Source organism: Pleurodeles waltl, chromosome 6, assembly GCF_031143425.1.
Source record: "Pleurodeles waltl isolate 20211129_DDA chromosome 6, aPleWal1.hap1.20221129, whole genome shotgun sequence".
Taxonomy (NCBI): Eukaryota; Metazoa; Chordata; class Amphibia; order Caudata; family Salamandridae; genus Pleurodeles; species Pleurodeles waltl.
Genome location: NC_090445.1, coordinates 1,197,667,573 through 1,197,692,402, shown reverse-complemented (window position 1 = coordinate 1,197,692,402; position 24,830 = coordinate 1,197,667,573). Strand labels below are relative to the sequence as shown.

The 24,830-nt window shown below is 42.5% G+C and overlaps 1 protein-coding gene across 1 annotated transcript in view; it reads right to left on the bottom strand.

The window, feature by feature from the left end:
* Nucleotides 1-1,764: 1,764 nt before the first annotated feature.
* CCDC110 (coiled-coil domain containing 110) overlaps nucleotides 1,765-24,830 on the bottom strand; it is a 63,669-nt gene continuing 40,603 nt past the window's right edge. The window contains exon 2 of the mRNA XM_069240494.1: nucleotides 1,765-8,548. Coding sequence (XP_069096595.1) covers nucleotides 6,471-8,486 — 2,016 coding nt within the window. The 5' untranslated portion in view covers nucleotides 8,487-8,548 and the 3' untranslated portion in view covers nucleotides 1,765-6,470. The remainder of the gene's footprint in view (nucleotides 8,549-24,830) is intronic.

Sequence of the window (24,830 nt, the reverse complement as noted above, 5' to 3'; positions counted from 1 at the left end):
ACTTAGATAGAGGATGGTTTAAAGTATGAGAAGAATAAACAGCAAAGTCTCAAGAAATAATGGCAGAGTATGGCTCGGTGGAATGTCCGGTAATGGCTGATTTCTCCTCGGGTCATCCGGTTATATCAAAAAAGTCAAACTAGCCCTTAATTCCCTAATGGATTAATTTTGGTGCATCATTATCTCTGTCCAAGAATTCTCCACGCACCTTACTAGAATTTTCCACAAAACACAGTTCTCATGCAGTTGATTGGCTCCTGTAATTGACGTCTTCATCGGGTGGAATGTCAGGTAAGAAAAGTTACACTTTACGCTCCAGTCAGTAGTCCCATTGTCTTCTCCTAGTCTAGGCAGCCTTGCACTTGTTCCGAATTACACTGTTTCATTCGGCAAGAATGTCTCCTTGAGCAAGTCGGTCCCATGAGAAAGGATTTACCACGGCTACACACACATATCTCTAGCTTCTGGAAAAGTACATTTTCGTGTCCTTCAGGAGAACAGCACATTGGACATTAGAAAAACACAGTTTAATATGAGACAAGGCAACTAGGCCCAGACCCTCGCTAACTAAGGCCTAGTGATTAATTTAGCAAAACCCCAATACATGCATTAATCATAATATGCTAATACAAATCCATACATTAGTACATTATTAATTCATCATTAATAAGTTTCATTTGTCTTCGCATACATTGGTGGCCACTCCCCGTGGGCACATTTCAAACGTGTGCATTATTTTCTATGTTAACACATTTTCTATGCGGCTTCATTACACAATGTATTGCAAGCTTTTCTTGTTAATATTGATTTTAAAGGTCACACTCCAACAGACTCAGAGAATTGTTTTAGATCAGGAACTTAATGCAGGCACCCTTGCACCATGGCACAAGGGTGCCAGCAATGGCACTAGGCAACCACAAGTTAGCCAACACATGGAAAGAGCTGAACTGCACCATATCTTTGTAAATATGTCTCAGTTCTGCTTTCTACCTTTCCTGCAACACAGTGCAGCAACGTCACTTGCTGCACTGTGTTGCGTGAAATCTCAATAAACCCAGGTCTTAGTGTGTAAAAGCATTTAGTGCTGTGTGAGTACCAAGTGTTTCAAATTGGTCTGAGTTTATGTTGGGTAAAGAGTGTGATTTTGTTGACAGCTCTCAATCTAAATAACCTACACAAGAAAGGTATCAAGAGTGTAAAAGGAACAACATCTTCATGATAAGGAACTCTGTACACTGAATGCTTAACATAGAAATTGCAAAATGGCACAATAACGAACAGTAACTAAGTGCTGGTAACTTGGGTTGCATAAGACTTCCCAAAGATTATAGAAGCAATTTATTGTTGGTCATAATTTTGAAGAAGTAATGCATAATTATATGTGTTGCTTTTGCATTTAACAGTAATCTAGTGTCATCATTATGTTACAGATCTCATTCCCCGATGTACTCTCTCTCAAATCCCTCCTCTCACCTAGCTATACTGATAATCTGTGAATAATATACCAGATTCAGTATTACTAGAAAGTGGGTTTGTAGAGGGTACTATTCCTGAATATTCAGCATTGTGACATGCAATTTATTATTACAGTTTTTAAATCTATATCACATTCAAAATAGAAGGTATAGGATCCATGGTTTATGGACAGTTATTAGGCTTTTGTAAACAGAATATTAATTTCTTATTTGATAGTAATGAGATATAATATTGTTTTCTTTTCAATTCAAAAGTACTTTATTTGGTTATCATAACCATCAAAGCATACAGGAATAAAAACACATATACATCACATTTTAAAATAATAACGTAGTAGATAAAATGTAAATTGTTAATGTTAAAAATACAAGAGATACAACTCATAGCATGCACAGACTGTGTTTACAGTCTAAGCAGACATTCTGGTCATTGAACTGTTAAAAAAAGTTTTTAAAGCTAAAAACAGGTTAAAGGGATTTCCCCATCGTAGAATATCAAGCAATCAATGTGGATTTACATTACTACAATATAACCAATCCAAAGTCACTAAAGTGCAGGGTCATCTAGGTGCAATATATTTAGGGATCAGTCAGTGCAAAACCAAAATGTTCAAAGTGTAAAATATCAATAAAACTTTAAGTTGCTAATCATAGTCAGTACAAGGATAGCATATTTGTAAACGGTTCCACTACTCAGGGAACTGAATAGTGTAAAAATGTTGCACACTTGTACTATACATAAGTTAAGTAGTGGCTCACAGCATACACAATTGGAGTTGAGGTATCACTTTTTAGGATCGTCAGGGCAATTAGATAATGGGTCACCCCAAATTCGAGCACACTAGCCATATCCACTTCTGACGGGAACTTAGATATTCTGGGCAGAAGAACAACACAAGTTCCTCTGTCTCAGGGACCAAACCACAACCAGGGCACAGGTTAAAAGTTAGATTTTTCCTCCACCTGCTTGTAAACGATTTCTATGGTAAAGTACAGAACCGGAAGCGCAAGTTCAAGCTCTTGGTAAGTGACAGTGTAACAATGTCCAAAAATAGTTCAAAACATGGGGTGATCTTAATTTTAAAAAACAGACTTGACAAATACCCTTTGGATCCACTCACAACATATTGCTCATAGACATAGGCCCAATAGTGAGGTTTTAAACCACTAATCTCTGCTTTACAAACAGTTCTGAGATTCTCCCATAATCTTTGTAGTCCTAGGCCGAGATTTATACTTGCTTTGCACTGAATTAGTGTAAATTTTGTAACGCTAATTCAGCGCGAACCTAACTCCAAATTTATACTTTGGTCACCAACCCCTGTAGAGTCAGAAAGCGGGTCCCGATGAAAACCAGATCCTGGGAATGAACAAAATCTGACTTCCCCCAATTGACCAAAAACCCGTGACCTTGCAGGACTAACAAAACCCTTGCCACATGAATCCCCAACAGCACCCTGCTGGGAGCCTGAATCAGAATATCGTTCAAATACGAATGGACAAACACCCCCTCGAATGGAGAAGAGCCACCAGAGGAGCCAGCATCTTGGTGAAAATCCTGGGTGAGGACTTGAGGCCAAATGGAAGAACACAGAATTGAAAATGGTCCTGGCCTAGTGCAAAGCGGAGGAACCTCTGAGAGGACAGGGTGACTGGTAAATGCAGGCAAGCATCCTGCAGATCCAGAGACCCCAGGAAATCCCCTGGACTGATCATAGGAAAAATTGCCTGAATTGACAACATCCGGAAATGCACAGTTTTTATCCAGGAATTCACCCATTTGAGATTCAGCACCAGACGAAAAACCCCTGACACCTTTGGAACCAGGAACAAAACAGAATAAGCACCCCATCCCCGTTCCCCCACAGGAACTCGGGAGATGTCCCCTTACAACAGCAAGTCCCAGACACCCTCCAGCAATGCCGCTCTCTTGGCACTGTCCGCAGGGAAGGGCTGTGGACGAACCCCCATATCCGGAGGAACCAGGTCAAAGTCTATGGCGAAGCCAATTTCCACAATGTCCAGCTCCCAGCGATCAGTGATATCCCCCCCAAGCGGGAAGAAAGTGTCTCAGTCGACCCCCAACCTGCCAACTTCCAGTCCCACAGTGATTGTCAGGAACCCTTCTTGAGGCCACCCCGAAAAGAAGGACCAGATTTCTTAGGAGAAAATTGGGGCTGAAAAAGACGTTTCCTGGAAGAAAAAGACTTGCAATCAAATTTGGGAGAAGAGCGAGAATGCTTCTGCCAACCCTTGCCTTACGAGGAACCACCTTTATAAGGTAAGGCATGCTTCCTCTCCTTAAAAGCTGTGGAAATCATGGAAGGTAATTGAAAAGGAAGCCGCAGGAGAGCAGCCTTTTCCCCCAGATCCGCTTTCCACATCCACAACCAGAGAGACCTACGGGCCCCAATCAAAGCCCCAGATGCCAGAGCCGAAGTGCGGACCACATCAGAAGACATGTCAGCCAGTAACCTGGCCTCTTGCTTCATAACCGCCAGCAGCTCCGAACATTCAGAGCCCTCCTGCACAGCTACCGCAAGTTTGTCAAAGTCCTGAACCAAAGATTGGGCAGAATACGCAGAGAAAATACCAGCCCTGAGCGCCTAATTCTCAGCAGCAAAGGCCCTCCTCAGACCCGGATCCAGCTTCCTGTCAGTGGCATCAGCAGGAACACAGTCATCAGGATTGACCGCAGTCTCACCAATCAAAGTAGCCAAAATGTAATCCAGCTTAACAGAAGGAGGTAACACCTCCTCCCTCTCCAGCAAGTACATTATTTTAAGAAAACAAGGAACCTGGGATTTGTCCACCTCCTTCCACTCACGGAAAACCAAATCCTTAACCGGGCCCTGGAAAGGCATGGAAAACCGAGAAGGCGTAACATACTGCGGAAACAAGTGGGAATCAGCCCCAGGAGGGTGAAAAACAGGAAAAACCCAAATTGTCCCTAACATGTGCCAGAACATCCCACATCTCTTCCCTAGAGATATACTTCCCACCAGAAGACTTAGGAGTGTCATCATCCGAGGAAGAGGAACCCTCTGCTGCCCCTGAGAGATGAGAGGCACAAGAACGTCCAGGTCGGGGTGCCCCAGCCTGAAGGGCCTTAGACACAGCCACCTCAATGATGTCCTGAACCTTCTCCCTGGACATGAGAGGCATCTGAATGGGAACCGCAACATCCTCCCCTCCGAGGAAGAAGAAGAAACAGTCCGGCATTGTTTAGTGTGACCCTGCACCGACATGATCCAAGGAGAAATGCATATCAAAGAAAAACCAACAGCAGTCAGCTAAATAGGGGAGAACCACCCCAAACAGCAAATAAAAATGCTGCACCAATCAACAAAAAAAGAAAGAAAAACACGGCAGAACAGCCCGCCCGCCGTAGTCATGAAGAGGACATGACCAGTGAACCAGCCCAGCAAACGCGAGGCAAAGACCAGGAAGCGCAGCCCCAGCCACCAGAGAGCCGACTGACACCATCAGCCGACCTGGAAGCAGCTCCCCTAAGGCAGTGCAGCAGACCACTGGAGTGGTGCATATGACCCGTCTTTTCTAAGGCAGGAGTCATGTGATATGGTAAGTTTTGCGTCAAGAAATGACGCTAGGCTGGTTTGAGTCATCTTTTTTTAATTCTACCCAGCCCCCAGCCTAATGAATTTTTTTTGGTGCAAAACACTACTCTCCCATACCACCACCCCTACCCAGCTAAGGTAATTTTCCATGACGGTAGCCAACCTTTGCACCAGATTGCGCCATTCCATAAATAAGAGGCCCGGCCGGCGTCTTGGAATAGCACTAGCTGGCAGTAAACTTTTTCACACAAAACTGCTTTAGCGCAGTTTTGCGTGGAAAAGTATAAATATGGTCCCTAGCCTTTTCAGCCAGTTAAATACAGATTTAAGCCAGGGAATCTGCATGGCGTTACTCATGTTCATTATTCCTTAAAGAGAGTCCTGGTATTCACTTAGCTCCGGTGTACAGCAGAGGTGTGACCAATAGATTAATGTTGCCATATCTGAAATTCTTTTAATGACTAGGTCGAAAAAGAGTGAGATTAGGAGGGTACTGGCTGGAACTGCAACAAGCAATTTTACTACATAGTTTTCTAAAATAACTAGTTGTTGGGTGCCTGCACATCCTGATACCTCAGCTCCAAAAGGCACTTCACTCTGAGCTTTTGCACAATTGTTTTCCGCTCACATTTAACACTTTTGTGTCAGACCTAGAGAGGTTTAGGTTTATCACCAGCCTCATGTAACAAAAAAAATAAAAATGAATATTATGTGTGTGTGTGTTTTGTGTGAACCCTCTTTACCTATAGGTCTGTTCACTTGCAATTCATTGGTTATTTCCACCCAACTCAGCATACAGCATGAGCAGGGGATCACCCACTGCAGTCGTTGGTTCTGTTGCATTGCGAATGATGGAATTTTTCCTGATTACATGTGCCTAAAAAGAAGTGCACTTCAGTGCCAGGTCTTGTGGGCTAATACTTCACTTTGACAATGTGTTTTTCTTTCATTTATTATCATTTTGTCATCTTAGTGCGTGTAAAGCATGTCTTCGGGTTATAGTTATTCATAGGCAGTAATACTTTTGCCTGCAACAATAAGAATCATATTTTTCTGGGACGTCAATTAAAGCTAAATGGGGTTTCAATACCTGTTCTAAGTAAAACTGCCTGAAAGGAAGCGCCTGAACTGCTCTATGAACATTATAGGTCAAGGTTATTTTTTTTATGTAAATTTTTACTGCAGGCGTATACTTGTCAAGTTTGGGCGGTGGTATATTTTCATTTTTTTTCTTTCTTTTTATTTTCGTGGCACATGGCTGTAATAAAACATTATTTTTTTTAATTAACCATTGCATCAGCTTGTCAAGATTGGGAACCAACTGTAGTTGCTGGTTCTTGTATCGCTGTAGAATCCGAGCTTCTAATTTAATCATAATATTGTCCTAGGATACTGTTCCCTAGATCAATGTCTTCCATTAGCTGTTCTGGAGTTTAATCTCCTCTTCTTCTTCAATAACATTCATACGGTTGGTTATGCGATCACTTAAACTCAAGTAGTTTATGTGCATAACAGCAAGCTCTTCTTTAAGAATGTCTCGCTCCCTCTCCAGAATCTTAACTGACTTTTCAAGCTTCTCAGTTTCTCTGCAATATTGGTTTCTTTCGGCAGCAAAGTAGCGTTTCTCTTTGACTTGCTCTCGCAGCTCATCTTTCAGCACATTCTTGTCCTCTTTAAGATCAGATACCATTTTAGACAGAGCACTGCATTCATTCTGGAATGACCTTACACGTTCCCCCAAAGCATCGTCTCTGGCTATAGACTCCAGGTAATTATTCTCCATGTTCTTTTCTAATTGACATTTTTCTTGGTTAATCTGTTCAATTTGAAAGGCCATGGATCTTGTTTCAAATTCATACTCACTTATATTTATTTCAAGATTTTTCAGATCATCTATTGCATCTCGTAACTTTTTCACTAATATTGTTATTTCCAAATCCTTTATTGACAATAATGTTTTTGTGCTTTTAATCTCTTTAGCAGCTTGCTCGATGCATTTTGCTAACTGTTCATTTTCTGTTTGTAGTCCACTTACACATTCTTCAAGCATTTGCTTTTCTTCCACTAGCCTGAATTGGTTTTGCTTAATATAATATATTTCTTCTTTCATGCTTTCTGAAGATTTGACAAAAACTGCATTTTCTTCTTTGAGCACGTTGCATGTATGGCTAACTTCGACTTTTTCAATATCTGCCTTTCTCATCATTTGCTGTGCCTTTGTCCTAGTTTGTATATTATGGTATCTTTCAGACTCTAACTTTTTTGCATGTTTTTTTAGAGTGATATATTTACAAGTAAGACGTTTTAATTCATTAACACACAGGGTGCTGTTTTTCTTTTGCTGTAAGAATTTATCTGTTAAACAAACATTTTTCATTTTCAGATACTGTATTTCGTCTTGCTTCAGCGCCATTTCATCCATCAAGGACTGTAAAAAACCTTTATTCTCAGTTTCATTTTGTGTTACTTTACCCCCTTCTTTCTGACCATGTTGGTAGTTGTCACTAGTTCTAATCAGACCCATTTCAAATTGTTGGAGCTCATTACATTTTACCTTAAGTTGGTACCTCGACATAAAAATGTCATAAATATTTCTTTCTTGCCGTTCATTTTTATTGTATGTGTTGCTTTCGAACGCAGACGTTGTTTGCATAGGTTGACGTTTCTCCTTCTTCACTTCATTGCTTTCAATTGCCAAACTGGCGCCTAGAGACACTACACCACCTACTTTGCCAGCGTTTTCCTTTAGATTTTTAACCTGTAAACATGTTTCTGCTTTTTTTGGTTTGTCGCTTTCCGCAGGGAGTGCTGCAATTGATTCGTTTGTTCCAAAGTGCCTTTGTCCAAAGATATTGTCACACAAGTGTTGTTTTTCTACAACAATTCTTTCTTCTGCCTGCGGAATCCCATCAATGTAGTCAAGTCCCCAAGTACAATTGTCACGCTCATTACCGTTTGTCGGCACCCATAATTGTTTTGCTGTTTTAGATAGACAAAAAGGTTTGTTAGCTTCAACTTCATCTTCTCTAGCTCTAGGAGAATAGATAGGTGTACTTACTTGACACCCATGTCTTATTTCGCGACTGTGTGCTTTTTCGTATTCCTGATGTGAATCAAATGCTGGGGAAATATATTTTTCACAATATTCACCTTGTGCTGATCGTTCAGGTGAACCTGTATCATTTGGCATTAATGTTGACAGGGATTGAGTCTCAATTCCTGCCAACACACTTGCATTACCACATTGATGTTGCATGTCCACTTCCTCTGTATTGTATGACCTTGAGGCATCATTCCATGTCAAATCTCTTCTATCCACTAACATTTCAACTTGTGCATGCAAAGAAAAATCAGCATTTGGCCTACGTGAATGTGTCTGGGTTTCCAAACGTTTTTCATGAGAGTTCAGCAGTAGTGCTTTTTCCTGTGACATTACCGGAAGGAGCTTTCACAATCTGATGAGTACTTTATTGGTACGTCAGAACTCGCAGATACCTGAAAAGTAATTGTATAATTTTGTAAATATTTGAAATATGTCCTTAAATTCACACAATATAACTACTCATGTAAAAGAATGAGCTTACAGTATGTTACACATTTCAGGAACAACGATTTTATTTAAGCTTGAAGTAAATTGCATACTTATTGTGTGCTACTCTTTAATTATCTCTATCTTCTGTTAAATGTGTCACATTCCTTCATATTCTGAGAAAGACGTGTTTTAAAATCTCTTGCATGTAAATGGAAAATGTTTGAAAAGTTCCTGGCATTTTTAATCAATACGTTTTGTCAGATTCAAAGTAAGTCTGATTTTATAGTATGATAAGCAGGTCTACAAATAAGAAATATGCCGACTATCCCACATTAAATTCTTCTCTGTGAAGGTTAGTTCACTAGTCCTCAGAAAGCTCATCTACTGCAAGAGGTTTCCTCGCAGAATCTCCCGATTCTTGTTCCAATCCTAAAAAACCCTTTAGGTTGCTACTATTTAACTAGGGGCCTGATTACGACCGTGGTGGATGGGGTACTCCGATATCCCATCTGCCATATTACAAGTTCTATTATATATATATATATAGCTTGTAAAACGGCGGGCGGGTGGGATATCCGTCATGTTTGTGACGGAGTATCCCATCATCCAAGGTCGTAACCAGGCCCTATATGTTCAACTTTTATAGATTTATTTTTATTTTTAATAATATATAGAGCAAACCTAACCACATGGGCAATGAGGTGCATAACAAAAAAACAGAAATTCAATAAATAAGTGGATGGAATAAAAGGAGAAGGGTTTGAACAGTATTATGGTGAAATTGACGTGCTGTAGAATATGACTAGGAATTTACATGTGGTTTCTGAACAGGCGAGTTTTAATTTCCTCCTAAATTATAATAGGTTATCATTCATCCCCAGGTCCACAGACTGATCAGTCCAGGGTCTTGAGGCCAGGCAAGAAAAGACCTGGTTCACTGTCTTGGACTTTCATACTTTTGGGATCGGTTTCTCATCCTTCTCATCCCTACTTTCAGGTAGACCATTAGTCCTAGGTGCATAGTTTTATGTGTGATACACGCCATCTTGAAATGTATTCTGACATCTAGGGCAGAGAATGGAAATCTTTCAAGTTGGAGTGGTGATGTGTTCTGATTTCGTGGTGCCAATGGCAAGATGAACATCCATGGGAGGGGTGGCTCTGAGGGGGTAAGTGTAGACTAAGGACGGTCAATAAGTTTTCCCATCGAGGTGTGATAGCCTCAGACCTTAAACAGTGGTCCTGAAATCTTTAGGTGGAATGGATGTTTTGAGGTTTTTGATAAAGTGGATACTGCTCCACTGAGGCAGTTTTGATTAGTGTTGATGTGTGTGTTATCATGGAGACATTTCAATCAATGATGAATCATAAGGTTTTAGCTGTGGGCACTAATGGTGTGATGCCTATGTTCATGAGACTCTGCACCCAGTAATGACTGGGTAAAGTAGGCTTTGGAAGCACAGGTGGAAGAATTCTGTTTTAGAGGGGTGAGTTTAACCCTTTAACTGCTAAGGCATTTTCACCCCAGTACTGAACCCTTTCTTGGCTTTTTGGGGTAATTAGTGTTTAGGCGTCCATAATGTTTTTTCCACATAAGGAATCCAAGCCGCATGGCTGCTCTGTCTTCCCAATACAATGGAGATTCTAAAGGGAAAATACATTTTTAACCATCGTTTAGGTATTTTTCTAAGAGGTAGTTAATTTTTGCAATTTTTTTTAAACTTTCAAGCTACTTCCAGTTAGTGGTGGAAACCAGAGTAAAACCCATGGGTGGTCATGGAAAGCCATAGATTTCTGAAACGTAGACAAAGTTATATATTCGTTAAGGTGTTATTTATGTATCTTCTTCAAGGTTTTCCCAAATAATGTAAGTATTGATAAAAAAAATCTGAAAATTAGTAGGAAAAATACAGCCATTTTATCTGTCACTTCTTATCACAATGGCCGATTCAGAAAAGTGATGTACCATTTTGTTCGCTAGACTCTTCTGGTTGCAGAGCTTTATAGGGTTTGTAGGTTGTCCACGAACGCAAGGAATCCAAGCCAACAACTGAGTTGCACCTTACAATGGATTTTCATTTTGAACAAAGTACAGCAATTAATATGGTAATATATAATGAGTGAAGAATAGCTATGAAGGAAACCTGTGTATTTCTGAAACATACACCAGAAACTGAGGTAAAAACCAGTGGTTATTTGTACATCCCTCAGTGTGTGGATACCCATAGTAGCATGTGATTCAGAGTGCAATTTTCAAAACGCCTCTTTTCCTACTCACTGGCTTACATTTAGATGGCTCAAATTTAGAGAAATCCCATTGGTAATGCCAAATGTTCCACATGTCTCCCGATTAAAATGGTATGTCACTGTGTGGGTAGGCCTAGTGCCCGCAGGAAGAAAGGACCCAAAACACAACATAGACACTTCATATTTTTCCACTGAAAACTGAAACTTTTTTTGCAATGTGAGTAGCTGTGGAGTTTAGGTCCTAGCTCAGACAGCATCTAGGGAAACCTAGCAAAGCTGCACAGTTCTAAATAGTAGATGTCCAGGGAAATTCAGGGTGGTGTTGCTTGTGTGGCTTTTACCAGATTTTCATTCCATATGCCCTGGCAAAACTCACAATTTGGCAAAAACTATTTTTTCTAAAATTGTGTGAGGAAATCTTCTGGAATCTGCAGGGAGCCACACATTTCCTACCACCCAGCATTCCCCAAGCCTCCCTATAAAATGGGACCTCACTTGTGTGGGTAGGCCCGGCGCTGAGGACTGGAAAGGGCCCATAATGCAAATTGGACATATAATTTTTTTTCTACTACAATCTGACCCTTTTATTTGTAAAGTGGGTAGCTGTGGATTGTGTGTCCTAGCTCAGCCAGCACCTAGGGAAACATAGCAATCCTGCACATTTTTTCAAACTAGACACCCGGGGAAATATCACCAGGTTTTCTTACCCAGAATCTCTTGCAACCCTTAAGCTTTCGACTAAAAGGAAATATTTTACTCACAAAAGTGTACAGGAAAGTTTAAGAATTGGTGGGGATCCACAAATTTCGTGCCCCTCTCACCCCCCCCCCCAAGGACCAAGTCATCTGATAATAACAGTACCCCACTTGTGCAGGTGTGCTAAGAGACTATGACACAAAAGGTCCTAAAGCACTACGTGGAGAGATCAGCAATAGGGTTAGCTGCATGCCCAGTCCTTCACCCAAAGAAACAACATGCCACAAACATTTTTTTAATTATCTAACAAGGGAATTCCAGGGTAGTGTGCCTTGCACAAATCCACAATACAATATTTTCTTACCCACAATGTCCTGCAGAATTCAAACTGTGAGAACTACCATTGATACTGGTTTGATCCATTCTTATCTCAAGCACTAAACCCAGCCACACTTGGTGTAGCATTATTATCAGGAAGAGTGAGGAAATACTGGGTAGTAGGGATTTTCTGGATCCCTGAGGATTCCAGATGTTTAAATCACAGAAATGCAAGGAAAATGTGTGATGTTGGGCAAGGTTTGAGGTTTGCAGAGCATTGTGGGTAAGAATATGTTGTGGGATATACAGGAAGCACACCACCCTGGACCCCCTGGGTGTACACTTTTCAAACATGTCTGGGTACAATAGGTTTCCACAGGTGGTGGCCTACCCAAGCCCAAAACAGTGAAGCCATTCACCATGGGCAAGTGGAATAGTTTTGGATTCTAGACACTCTCTAGCCCCATTGGAAAAACAACACCCAAAATAATCAGTGGGTGGCGATGGGATGTTTTAGTCCCCAGGGGAGCAGAAAGACTGTTGATGGTGAGAGTGGGGCCTGATACTGGGATGGGTTAGACCAACCCCATTATTTCAAAATAAAGTATATATTTCTGCAATACAGTGGTCTTTCTGATGCCCCTAGAGGCATATTGGGGGCAAACCCCATGTCTACCTCTGGGGGAGGCAGAAAGATTGGATTTCCCTTTTGGAATTGACAGTATGGGCAATGCCACAGTGCAACAACCATATCAATTTCTTTTTCCTAAAATGCAAAATCCCTGATTTCTAGTGGACTTTCTTTCCTCCTTCTAATTTCCGCGGGGGCAGATTTGGGGCAACCTCCCTAACTGGGTCAAACCTCCTATTTGCTCTCAGGGGGGCAGAAAGACACTGTTGCCTGTTCTGGGGCTCAGGTATGTCTCAATGCCCGGGTAGGCTGCCCCCACCTTTTGTTTGTTTTGGCACCATTTTGAATTCCCAAGTGTCCAGGGGGCTTTCTGTCCCTGCAAGGACAAATTGGAGGCAAACGCCTGTTTGTTACTGGTGGCTGGGGTGGAAAGATTGGTTTTTCCCTCCTTTTGTGGTGTAGGTGAGGCCAATGACAGAATGCAAGCTGCTACCCCTTTCTTCTGCCCAAAATGCAAAATCCCTGGGGGCCTATTGATGAGAAAGTGACACAGTGCAGCGCAGCGAGTCATCTTGCTGCACTGCGTTCCAGGGAAAGGGCAGGAATGCACCATATTTAAGGCAATGTCCATTCATGTCAATTTCCCTGCGCTGGCACCCTTGCACCATGGTGCAAGGTTGCCTGCGCTGCATGCAGGTTTGTCTTTGTGCAGGAAGGGACAACTTCCTGCAGAAAAATAATTCTGAGAAGCATATTCCTCTTTTTATGTGTGCGGCACAATGCTGCAAACATAAAAGGAGGAACTAATGAGGAGAAATAAAGATATTTCTCTTTGTTATGCCTCCCCTGAGGAGGCTTATCTTTTTGTCTCATTCCCAGGTCTACCCCAGGACTACCACTTCTGATAAATCTGGGAGTGCATAAAAACTAAAGGGGTTGTGCTGAATTGCCTTACTCCAAACTAATAGAGCCACTCAGGGCCATGCAAAGTGGCCATCCATGGCTTCATAATCTCTATTTTAAGTTGTGTCACACTTACAAGCGTGATGCAACAGGGCTCATAAATTAACCCCTGGCATCTACTGGGCTTTCTTTCTGGGGTTGGGTGCAACACTCACCCCTATGTTTTGTTCTCTACCTTTTCCTGGTGTCTAATGGTTTCTGCCTCCCCAGGGGAGTCAGACTGGACAATCCTCTATTCTGCCCACAAGAGGGTGGGGGCGGCAGAAAACTATTTGCCCTTTATTGGAGTGGGGCATTCCCATGACCCTGGTGGGCAGCCCCCTCCCCTTCCTTTTTTCAGTTTTTTTCATTATCACTTGTGTCTAGTGGGCTTTCAGCGTGTTGTTAGTGACTTTAACTAATCTTGATACTCTTTTTTCTTTAGATTTGTTAATGCAGTGTTTGATGGTTTGGAAGGTCATCCTAGGATTGCTCAATTTTTTGTATATCTGATTTTTGAAGATTTTTTCCTTTATGTGAAGGACACATCCCTGGGATGTTTTTAGTTGATTTTTAGAGCTTTGAGAGAATCTAGGGTACAAAGTTTCTTTCAGTGATCATTAAACTATAAAACCTTTGATAATCAGAGACCACAGCCAGCATGTCTGGAGGGTATGCTATGGGATTTCTGCATATATGATTTCTAGTTGCTTAATGTTCACTTAAAATACCAAGAAGGAACTGAATATAATGTTTCCTCTAGGTTATTTTTCAACTTCTAATTCTCAATTGAATTCAATTTATTTATTCATGTTTTGAAATTCCAAGAAGGTCCACATAAACAGTACAATTCATGAAAGATACAATACAAAATCAATTAGATAAAAGTCCACATCACAGTTCATATTATTTACAAAATGAAGTGCATCCATATCATAGCCCACTTAATTTAAGTACATTTCCTATTCAGTGATACAACATATCAATGTCATACCTCCATTTAAACAAATATATTCTAAAAATAAAACCTCCTATAAATAGAAACAATCAATATAAATTTAAAAATGCCTTAAAAAATGAAAAATCCTAAAACAGAATATTTCACTCGGAGGATTAAACAATGCTTCCAGAGTTTCACCTGCTGAGTGTATATTAAGGTTCAAAAAGAGGGGTTTCCGCCATTTTTTCCTCAATAAAAATAAAGAGGGACAAACAAATATGACATGCTTAAGATCTTGAATGTCTGCATCACACAAATAACATGTTAGAAGTACCAACCCACTTAAAAGTAAAATCTTTTAGAGGCAGCATATTCAATCTCAGCAGTATATAAAAACGCCTCACCCCTTGCAGAAGATTCCAAAACAGGTAGGGCTGAGTTTTTTTCAGAATCGCTGATCTAATCAAAACATCAAATTTCCTCTTTTGATGACAAAATTTAATTTTAATAGAAAACCTTTATACATTGTAGCCTCTTTTAAACTCTTTTTAAATTGAAGAGGTCGTGAAGCCAAGATCAGGTCAGAGTCAAGCTCTAACATTTGTAGGGCATAATTGTAATTTCAAAAAAACTGAGATTTCTCTCGTAGCACACCAAAGACTTCTTTATACACAAGATGCTTTAGGATAGATTCATCGCTATGGATTAGCTCTCCGGACCACCACTGCTAAACCCTGCACAAAAGCACTCTTAATGCCAAAATCAAGCCTTAAGGCTCCAATAGATGCCGCGGTGTTACAGGGAATAAAGGCCCATATTTATACTTTTTTAGCGCCGCATTTGCATCGCTTTTTGATGCAAAAGCAGCGCAAACTTACAAAATACAATTGTATTTTGTAAGTTTGCACCGCTTTTGCGTAAAAAAATTACGCAAATGCAGCGCTAAAAAAGTATAAATATGGGCCCAAGCATCTTAAAATGTGCCCTTCTGATTTATCTAAAAACTTCAAGTTTGCTATCTTTATACATTCTATTGCATACAATAAGATAGCCGGAATCTTGGCTTGATAAACAGACAATAGGTGCGTAAAATGTCACCGACTAACTGCCTTTCCAACATTATTACATATATGTTCATGGTTGCTGAGTGAACTAGACATAATTTTCTCCAGGAAACAATAGGCCTTCACCCGCTCAAGCTTGTGATGGCCCACAGACCAAGAAAAGTTTATTTTCTTACGTAATGTTTTACCTAGAAAGCAAACTACTTGTGATTTCAAAACACTAATTTAAAAAAAATGCTAGTCAGTATAGCATTTGAGAGCTGCCAGTGGATTATTTAACTATTTCGTAGTGAGATCAGTCACCACTATATCGCCAGCATACAATAGATATCTGACGCCCTCCAATTTGGGGCACGAAGCCCTCGCTTTACCTAGGGCGATAGGTAAGTCATGAATGTACAATGAAAAAAGCAGTGGTGCCAGAAGAAACCCATGCTCAAATCCATTTTTAGTAGGGAATTCCACAGACAAACCCTGATCCCCGCATAATAGTACTTTACACATGTGGAGGAATGCAAAGCTATAATCAGGCGTCGCAGATTTACAGGGATGTCTAAGTTAACTTCCTCCACAAGATCTTGCGATCAGCCCTATAGAAGGCTCCAGAAAAGTCTATAAATGCGGCATAGACAACACCACCCCTAATCAGTACATATTTTTTGTTTAAGATTTGATTACTGAAATATTGTCTAGAGTATTATGTTCCTTTCTAAAGCCAGCCTGTTCCAAAAGAAGGACAGAATTTTCCTCAACCCAAGACTTTAAATGCTCTAGAAGCTTTTAGCGAATACCTTACCAGCTGCATCCAACAAAGCTATTTGACAGCAGTTTACTGGGGAAGTTCTGTCACCCTTCTTCTATAGTGGAACTATAACATTCGCAACCCAAGCTACTGGAGCTGCCCCTTTTAGATAACTACTGTAATACAGGATGGAGAATCTTTGCCCAAAGCAAGGGTTCCTGTTTAATTAATGAAATATGGACCCTGTCAGGGCCCATTACTCCAGAAGCCCGCAGGGTCCCTATAAACCCTTCAAACTCTCTCACTGTAGGAGAGCCATAACTATCCAACTCAGCCCTGATGTCTAGCGCAATATCCATTTCACACAACTCAGTGTCCAGGTTTTCCACATATAGGAAAAGTACATAATCTCTCCATTCTGCCTAGGAGGTACGGGAGAGGATTTGCGGGACCCGCAGCATTCTCAGATAATTGCCCAAAATTTATGGACGTCATTAGATACAGCAGCTTCTCCTAAGGCAACCCACCTCAGCTCGGCCGTTTCCTTTCTTATGCCTATCTTCAACCACCCTCTTCTCCTCTTTAATAAGGAGATTATTCTACCCCTTTCCTTTGACTCCAGCACATATTGGAGCCTTACCAGCTTATTAATTTCCCTATCCACTCGTAGCACAGATGGCCTTATCTTCTTTTGGGGTGGTTTAGCACACCTTGGCTGATTACTCTGGATTATTTTTCCCATAAATGCAGAAAAACAGTAGAGAAGGTCTCTACTCCAATCATCAATATCCCATATACTCCTTTCGAGACACTCTTTTAGAGAAGATATTTTTAGGGTAGACCTATTAATTCTTCCAGTTTTCCTATTAAGATTAGTGTCTAGACTACTAAAATGGCATTCTTCTACAGCTGACAACCGTAGCTTCAATGAAAGGCTAAGGATCTTACCATCAATAAACAGTGTATCAACAATAGTCATGTCCTCCACAGATTGGGCTATAACATAAGAAGCAACTAAATAATCAATGATCAAGCCTCTCCATCGTGATTTATGTGTGAGAGCTGCTGGAGAATCTGAATTGAATCTCCCAGTTAAGATCACATAACTGGATTCCCTCATATCTTTTAGTAGAATATATCCCCTTTTATCAGTCTTAATTCTTGTGGGAATAATATAGGTGGAATGTTAAAAGCAGATTCCCTCTCTGTATCACAAAATAAGGAAATAGATAAATTGGAGACTTTACCGTTAAGGGCCCTCATTTTCAACACCTCATCTTCACCTTCAGTTATCCCAATTGATGAGATAGATCCCCTACATATTTTACCACTCTTTCTTCATTAAAAGTTGAGACATTAATTTTTTCACAGAGGAACACCTGGGATCTCGCAAGGGGCACAGCCCACCTCCATACAGTTGTGGAGCTGAAGGGGAAAGATACTTATTGAGTGGAAACTCTTCATTCCATATAGGAACCACATCTATACCTCTGCGTTGCAGCTGTTAACAATTAACCAAAATTAATGTTTAAATATTTTTTTAATAGAACCAAACTCTTCTCTTCACTACACTTGGGGCATGCATTAAATACACACAGGGAATGTTCTTACTTTCAATCAATTTTAACTCATCAATTTCTGAAAAGCAAGAGATTAAAAGCAAATGATTCAAAATTATATTTGAGTCAAACAATACTGAAAACGCCAAACATGCAGTATTCTTGATGGCCCCTAAACGATCAACATCCTTAAATTCAACTTCCTCACACCCCTGATGACCACACAAATAGTTAGATGTCTCAACATTTGGCTTTACAGTACAATAAAAGGGATCAGCACATGGAATTAAGGAAGACAGAGCCCTCTTTACCACAAGAGGTTTATCCTGAGGGGTACCTAACACAGTGGACTGCTCAAGTTCTTCCTTTGTGGAAGAAACTCCTGAGGTTTCCAATTCCAAGAACCTACCTTTCCTGGTTTCTTTTTTTCAAATTCACAGCTTGCCCTTTTTTCCCTTCTTTCTATCCAGAATTTTCTTCCTTTTGTTTGTGTTAAGATCAAGTTTTCCATTATTCTCCATAATCGCATATTCAGTGTGAACTCTGGCTGTGGATCGAAAGATGTAAAAAGGGGCTACCTCGGAGCTCAACTCTTTAGAAGGACTATCAGACTCAGTTATATAGGAGAAGGAGGGGTTTGAGAAGAGATTTTTCAGGGAATAGACAACACTATCTTGCAGGGAAGCTTTCTTAACATTAGTGGACTTATAGGACACTTGGGGCTTTCCTGCCAGAGTTTCCCAATCAGTAAATAAAGACTTCTTATGTGTATTTACTGCAGGGCATATGTCTTGGGCAGCTATAGATGGACTGGAACCTTGACACCCCATTTCTTACAGCCCTCATTAGTCACTGAGAAAAACTACTCCTCCAGAACTACCCCCCTCCTTTTGTCCAATCAACACTTTCAGTATGACCAATAATATATCTTGTATGTGTTCAGAGTTATTTACTGATTTTACTAATAACACCATTATTGAAGATAAAATGCTTTCTAGGCATTTTATACACTCAGAAACTACAGTATATTGATCAAGGGAGTCACTGGACAGGTTCCAAGGGAATACAAGCTCTGGAGTTGGAGTTGACAGTAATGCTGAAAATGTTCGATCAGATGGAGTACTGCTAAAAAGCCTCAACTAGGGGCCTGTTTTAAACCAACCTGAAACGTAACTTCACCAAAGGGGGGGGGCCCTTGACACCTAGAGCTACATTCACATCAACATCAGGTAGAGTAAAATATCCTACATCTGAATCTCCTGGAGCATTACAAATGAAAGATGCCTTGCTGTGGTAGTCTTACCGCCGCGGACCCGATGGTAAAGACTGACGCATTACAAGTTGTAGGGTTTGGCAGAAGCCAAACCTCCACCACACTGCCTGGATTGCCGGTGCTCCTGTGCCTGCCGGCTGGATTACAAATCTGCAGAGCGCCAGGGTTTCCGTGGCAGTCACCCCGTCAACGAAAACCCTGGTGGAAACGTACCTGACAACAGGAATCCTCATTCCTGTCACCGGCACACACATACAAACATGTCCCCACACCTCCATGCACCCCCCATCCATCCACATACTTACAAACACCCCCCTTCCATCCATACACTTACAAACACCCCCACCCGCTCTCACACTGACATACACACACCCCCACTCACAAATACACACCCCTCCGCAAACATTCACACCCCTTCCCCAACACCGCATACATACACTCACCCGCTCTTCCTGTCAGCTTACTCAAACACATGCACCCACAAACACCCCCCAACCACCCCATCCACAAACACTCACTCACCTCCCACCCCCGTCCACATACAATCGCTCACACACAGTACTCATCCACAATCATTCACACCTCCTCCGCATTCATGCACACCCTCACCCCCTCCACCCATGCATACATTCACTCTTTCCTGCTCCGCATTCGCACACTTGCACGCACACACACCCTTATCTGCACACTTGCACACATGCACCCCCACTCACTCGCTCACAAACACGCACTCAGGCACCCACATTCGTATACACACACATGCACTCAGACACCCACATTTGCACACATATATGCACACTTCACACACATGCACTCAACACTCCCCCCCTTTTGGATGATCACCTTAACTTTTCCCGCGAGCTGGTCGTCCGGGAGGGGATGGGTTCTGAGGGTTTTGCATCACCAGCAAGACTCTACTAAGTCATATTATGGCTCGGAATAGGGCGGGCGGAGTCTTGCTAGCGTGGCAGTGCTGGCGATGCGCCCGCCTCTTCAACTCCGTTGGGCAGGTTGACAGAGTTGGACTTCTACCCACAAATGGGAGGAAGCCCTAGCACGACTCCAAATATGGCAGTCAGCAGACCACCAGCACTGGCGGTCTGTTGACTGCAGCAGCTTCATAATGAGAGCCTTAGTCTTTTTGCATGCTCTGGAAAGAAAAACTCTACGGAGGGGTTTAGCTGTTATTTTGAAGACTGTAGAACCTCTGTGACCTAAATGAAAACAGATGAACACTACAGGAAACAAGCAGATGGTTTATCATAAATAATATATAGGCCCTCATTATGACAGTGGTGGTAGAAACCGCCTACCGCCACGGCGACGACTGCCAAAACACCATCGCCGTGGCTACCAGCCAACTGCCATATTATGACCGTAGCCGGAGTACCGCCAGAAGGATGGCGGAATTCCGGCTACAGTCATGGCGGTGGATGGCGGTAAGGTGGCGCTGCTGCCAGGAGCAGCGCCACACCAGTAGACTGCCACAGACCGTATCATGACCAATGATATGGCCTGGCGGTGTTCTGCTGGCGAACGCTACTGCTGGCAGCAGCGCCCCGTCCCGGCTCCTGCCAGAGGACCCCCTGGATCCAGGTAAGTCGGGTGCTATGACAGGGGAGGGGGGTGTTGTGTGGGTGTGTGTGTGTAGGTTTGTGTGTGCATGAATGCGGGTGTGCATTACGTGTGGTATGTGTGTGCATGTGTGGATGTGTGAGTACGTGTATGTTGTGTTGTGTGAATGCATGTGTGCTTGTTTGTATGTCAGTGTGTTTGGATGTGTGTGTGAATGGATGAATGCATGCGTGGGTGCCTGTGGGTATAAGTGTGTGTATGAGTGCGTGTGATGGTGCATGAAGGTACGTGTATGTTGGGGGGTCGGTCTGGAGAGGGATGGTGTGGGGGGACATCTGGGAAGGCAAGGGGCGGGGAAGACCCCTATGAGTGAAAGGGAAGGAATTTCCTGTCACTGATAGTGCCTACAGCCATGGTTTTCGTGGCAGTAAGGCAGCCACAAGAACCATGGCAGTAGGCAGCATCATAATCCGGGGGGAGGGGGGGCTAGTGACAGCCACTGGGCTGGAGACTGAAGTCTCCTGCCCGGTGGCTGTTACCCCCATGGCGGACGGAGTGGTACATTGGCGGTTTGGCTAAAGCCTCACTGCCAATGTCATATTATGGGGAGAAGTACTGCCAGCCTGTTGGCAGTACTTTTCTCCATAATACCGCTGTCCACCAGGGTCAAAAGGAGGGCCATAATCTTTAAGAGAAGAAATAGCCCCAATCGCCAATCACCAGACTACAAGGAAATCTCGTGGAAGGGACCAAGTGGGGCGGACCTCTAAGAGAGCAAGCCGCAATAGCCTAATGCCAGCCGCTTCTGCCCCACCACAGGAACCCACACATCTAAGACTTACCTCCCTTGTCCCTATTCCAAGCCCTCAGGCCCCCTATCCTGTCCTGCTTACGCTTCACCAATGCCACCTGACCTTGTTCCAGACCCTCAGCCTCTTCACTGGGGGCCGGTGATCACTTCACTGGGCTGCTTCACTGAGGGCTAATAGGAGCTGCTGAGGCCACTGAGTTTGCTGATTTCACTGAATTTGCTTAATTTGCTGGGGGCCACTGGGATCACTATGCCACTTCACTGCTTCACTTGAGCCACAGGCCACTGGGGGACCACTAGGGGCCACTGGCTGCTTCACCGCTTCACTAGTGCCACTGGGAACTGGCCACTTTGCTAGGAGTCACTTTGCTGGCAAGTTACCAGGGCCGCTGGGGACCGCCGGGCTGCTTGGGCACTAGGGTGCTAAAAGTGCTTCACTGCAGGGTCACTGGGAGCCACTGGGGTAGCTAGGGGAGCTAGGGGCCGCTGGTCGCTTCACAGAGGCCACTTTACCACTTTGCTTGGACCACGGGGCTGGGTGCAGAACTCCACTGTACTCTAGGGTGCTCCGAAGCTGTTACCCATCTCTGGTACCACTGTGCCAGGCTGTTTTGTGGGCTGCAGGCTCTGCCGCTCTGCCACTTTGCTGGGGCTACAGAGGACCGCTGGGCTGCCAGACCACGAGGCACTGCACCTGCACTTCGCAGTCCGAAGATCGTATTGCTGGTGCCACAGGCCACTTTGCTGCCGCTTACCTGGGGCCTCAAGGGGCCGAGGAGCCGCAGGGCTGCAGGCTGGGCTGAGCTGTCGGAACGCTGAGTGCTGAAATTCGTGGCCCGACGCCGGTATCGCTGTTGCCACTGGTGCTGAAGGCCTAGCTCCTCCTCCCCTTCCGCTTTCCTTCTAGTTGTTCTGTTGCTGATCTTTGGCTCTTTGTTGTATCAGGGTGTGTAACATTTTTCCTTGATGGGTGTTGGGCTTAGAGCATATAGGGTCAGATGTATCAAAGGGTTTTACCCATTCTGTGTCTATGGGAAAATGCGTTGGTACATATGGCCCATAGTTTCTTGATTGTATTTAACATTACTTGTGCACAGGTTTGTGAGGGCTTCTATCGAGCAGAGTTTGGTTGAATATGTGTATTTATATTTGGGCTCTTCAGAGAATTGGTGGATCGATATGTCTTTTCTTGGTTTTGTCAGATTTTTTTCATATAATAAACAGATTTCAGTCAGAAGGGTTGATGTTCCAAGGAATGATGAAGTCACTAAAAACAGATACTGGTGGTCAGTGAGCTAACTTTTAAAGAGGTCATTGAAGTGTCTGAACATTTTGTTATTGTGCCCTTGTGGGCAGCAAATAATGTGTAAGCAAATACCTTGTCTGGTTTGGTTTAATGGCAGTTAAGACAAGTTCAAGATTTGAATGATGGCGAGTAAGCTGTAGGACAAGACTAACTTAGTCTTGTTGTAGAACTAACAGGTTTTGGTAAGATGATTGCCTAATGGTAACATTTTCTGTTGCTTTGCTGGTGCCAAGTGATTGAATTCTTGCTTTTAGTGTGAGGCAGTTACCATATATATATATATATATATATATATATATATATATATATATATATATATATATATATAGTTAACCACAGATTACCAATAATCAGTGTTGTGAACATAACATAATTGTTTATTTTCTGTTCGGTCACATACAGATCATGCTGGATGTAAACAGATTGAGATAGCAGATACAATTCATGTGTTGCTTTGTTGGTGTCTACTTGTTGAGAATTTAGCTAGCACAAAAAATGAATATGTATTTCATATGTCAGGGCTTTTAAAGTAATAGCCACAAACATTAACACTTATTATTTGATGATACAGGAGTGCTTAACCTATGTCCAGTAACAGGTATTCCAAGCTGGGTGTGAACCAACATAGTAAAAAAATGAGCTCCTGAGAAGTGTTCTCCTTTCTGGATAAGGAAGCACATTTCCAGGGTTCGCTGTGGTCCGTCACCGCTTATTCATTTAGGTTTTGCCTTGGATTTAACTGATTTGGTGCTATGGATGTGACTTCAATGTCCATATCACTCACAACGGGGTGGTTGGACCTGGAGGTCACAATCTACCACTTAGAAACCGGAGCAGTAACTGTTGTGGGCTGTTACCAGTGCTTACTTTGAGTTGGCTGTTACCAGTGCTTAATTTGAGCTGGTGGTTGCCACTTATTTTTTGTGATGGGAACTTATTTTTCTGCTTCAGATGTATAGCAAGACAAGAGAGGGGAAAACACACAAAAGTAGAAAGACAGAGTAAGGAAATCACAGAAAAACTGTCACAAGGGCACAAAGGAAGAAAGCAGGTGTAGGAGGCTGGCCTAGCTTAGAGTGGGTACCTGATGGCACTTACACCTTGTGCCAGGTCCAGTTATCCCTTATTAGTAGATTAGTAGTGTTCTAGCAGCTTAGGCTGATAGAGATAGCTATAGCAGAGCAGCTTAGGCTGCACTAGGAGACATGCAAAGCTCCTACTATACCACTTATCATATAGCACTATATCATAAGAATCACAATACTCATAGGGTCAGATGTAGTAAACTCCAATTTTGCGAGTTGCAAATTGCGAGTATGACCGACTCGCAATTTGCAACTCGCAAAATTGGATGCAGAAAGGTGTCTCAGACACCTTCTGCGACTCGCTATGGGGTCGCAAAGACCCACCTCATCAATATTCATGAGGTGGGTCGCAGTTTGCGACCCCATAGCGAGTCCCTGCACTCACAGGGATGGTGGCCTGCTGTAGTCAGCAGACCTCCATGTCTGTGACTGCTTTGTCAATAAAGCAGTTTTTTTTTTTCATTTTGCAGCCCGTTTTGCTTAAAGGAAAACGAGCTGCAAAATGAAAACTAAACCAAAACCATTTGTTTTTGTTTTTTTCAGAGTAGGCAGTGGTCCATAGGACCACTGCCTACTCTGAAAAAATATTTTTTTCGGCATTCACAAAGGGGAAGGGGTCCCATGGGGACCCCTTCCCTTTTGCGAATGAGTTACGACCAGTGTGACACTGGTGGTAACTGCGAGTTGGTTTGCGACCGCATTAGCGGTCACAAAGCAACTCTGAATGGCGATGCGGTCGCAAATAGGAAGGGAACACCCCTTCCTATTTGCGAGTCGCATCCCCAAATTGCGAGTCGGTACCGACTTGCAATTTGGGGATGAGCATCGCGTTCGGCCTTTTGCATGCCGCAAACTGCATTTTTCGCAGTTTGCGACATGCAAAAGGCTTCATACATCTGGCCCATAATTACTAAAAATAAAGGTACTTTATTTTACCGACAATGTGTCAGAAATATCTCAGAGAATATACTCCCTTAGGAGGTAAGCAAAATACACAAAGTATACACACAAACCAAAATCAGGTAAGTAAACAGTTAGAAAAGTAGTGCAAATACT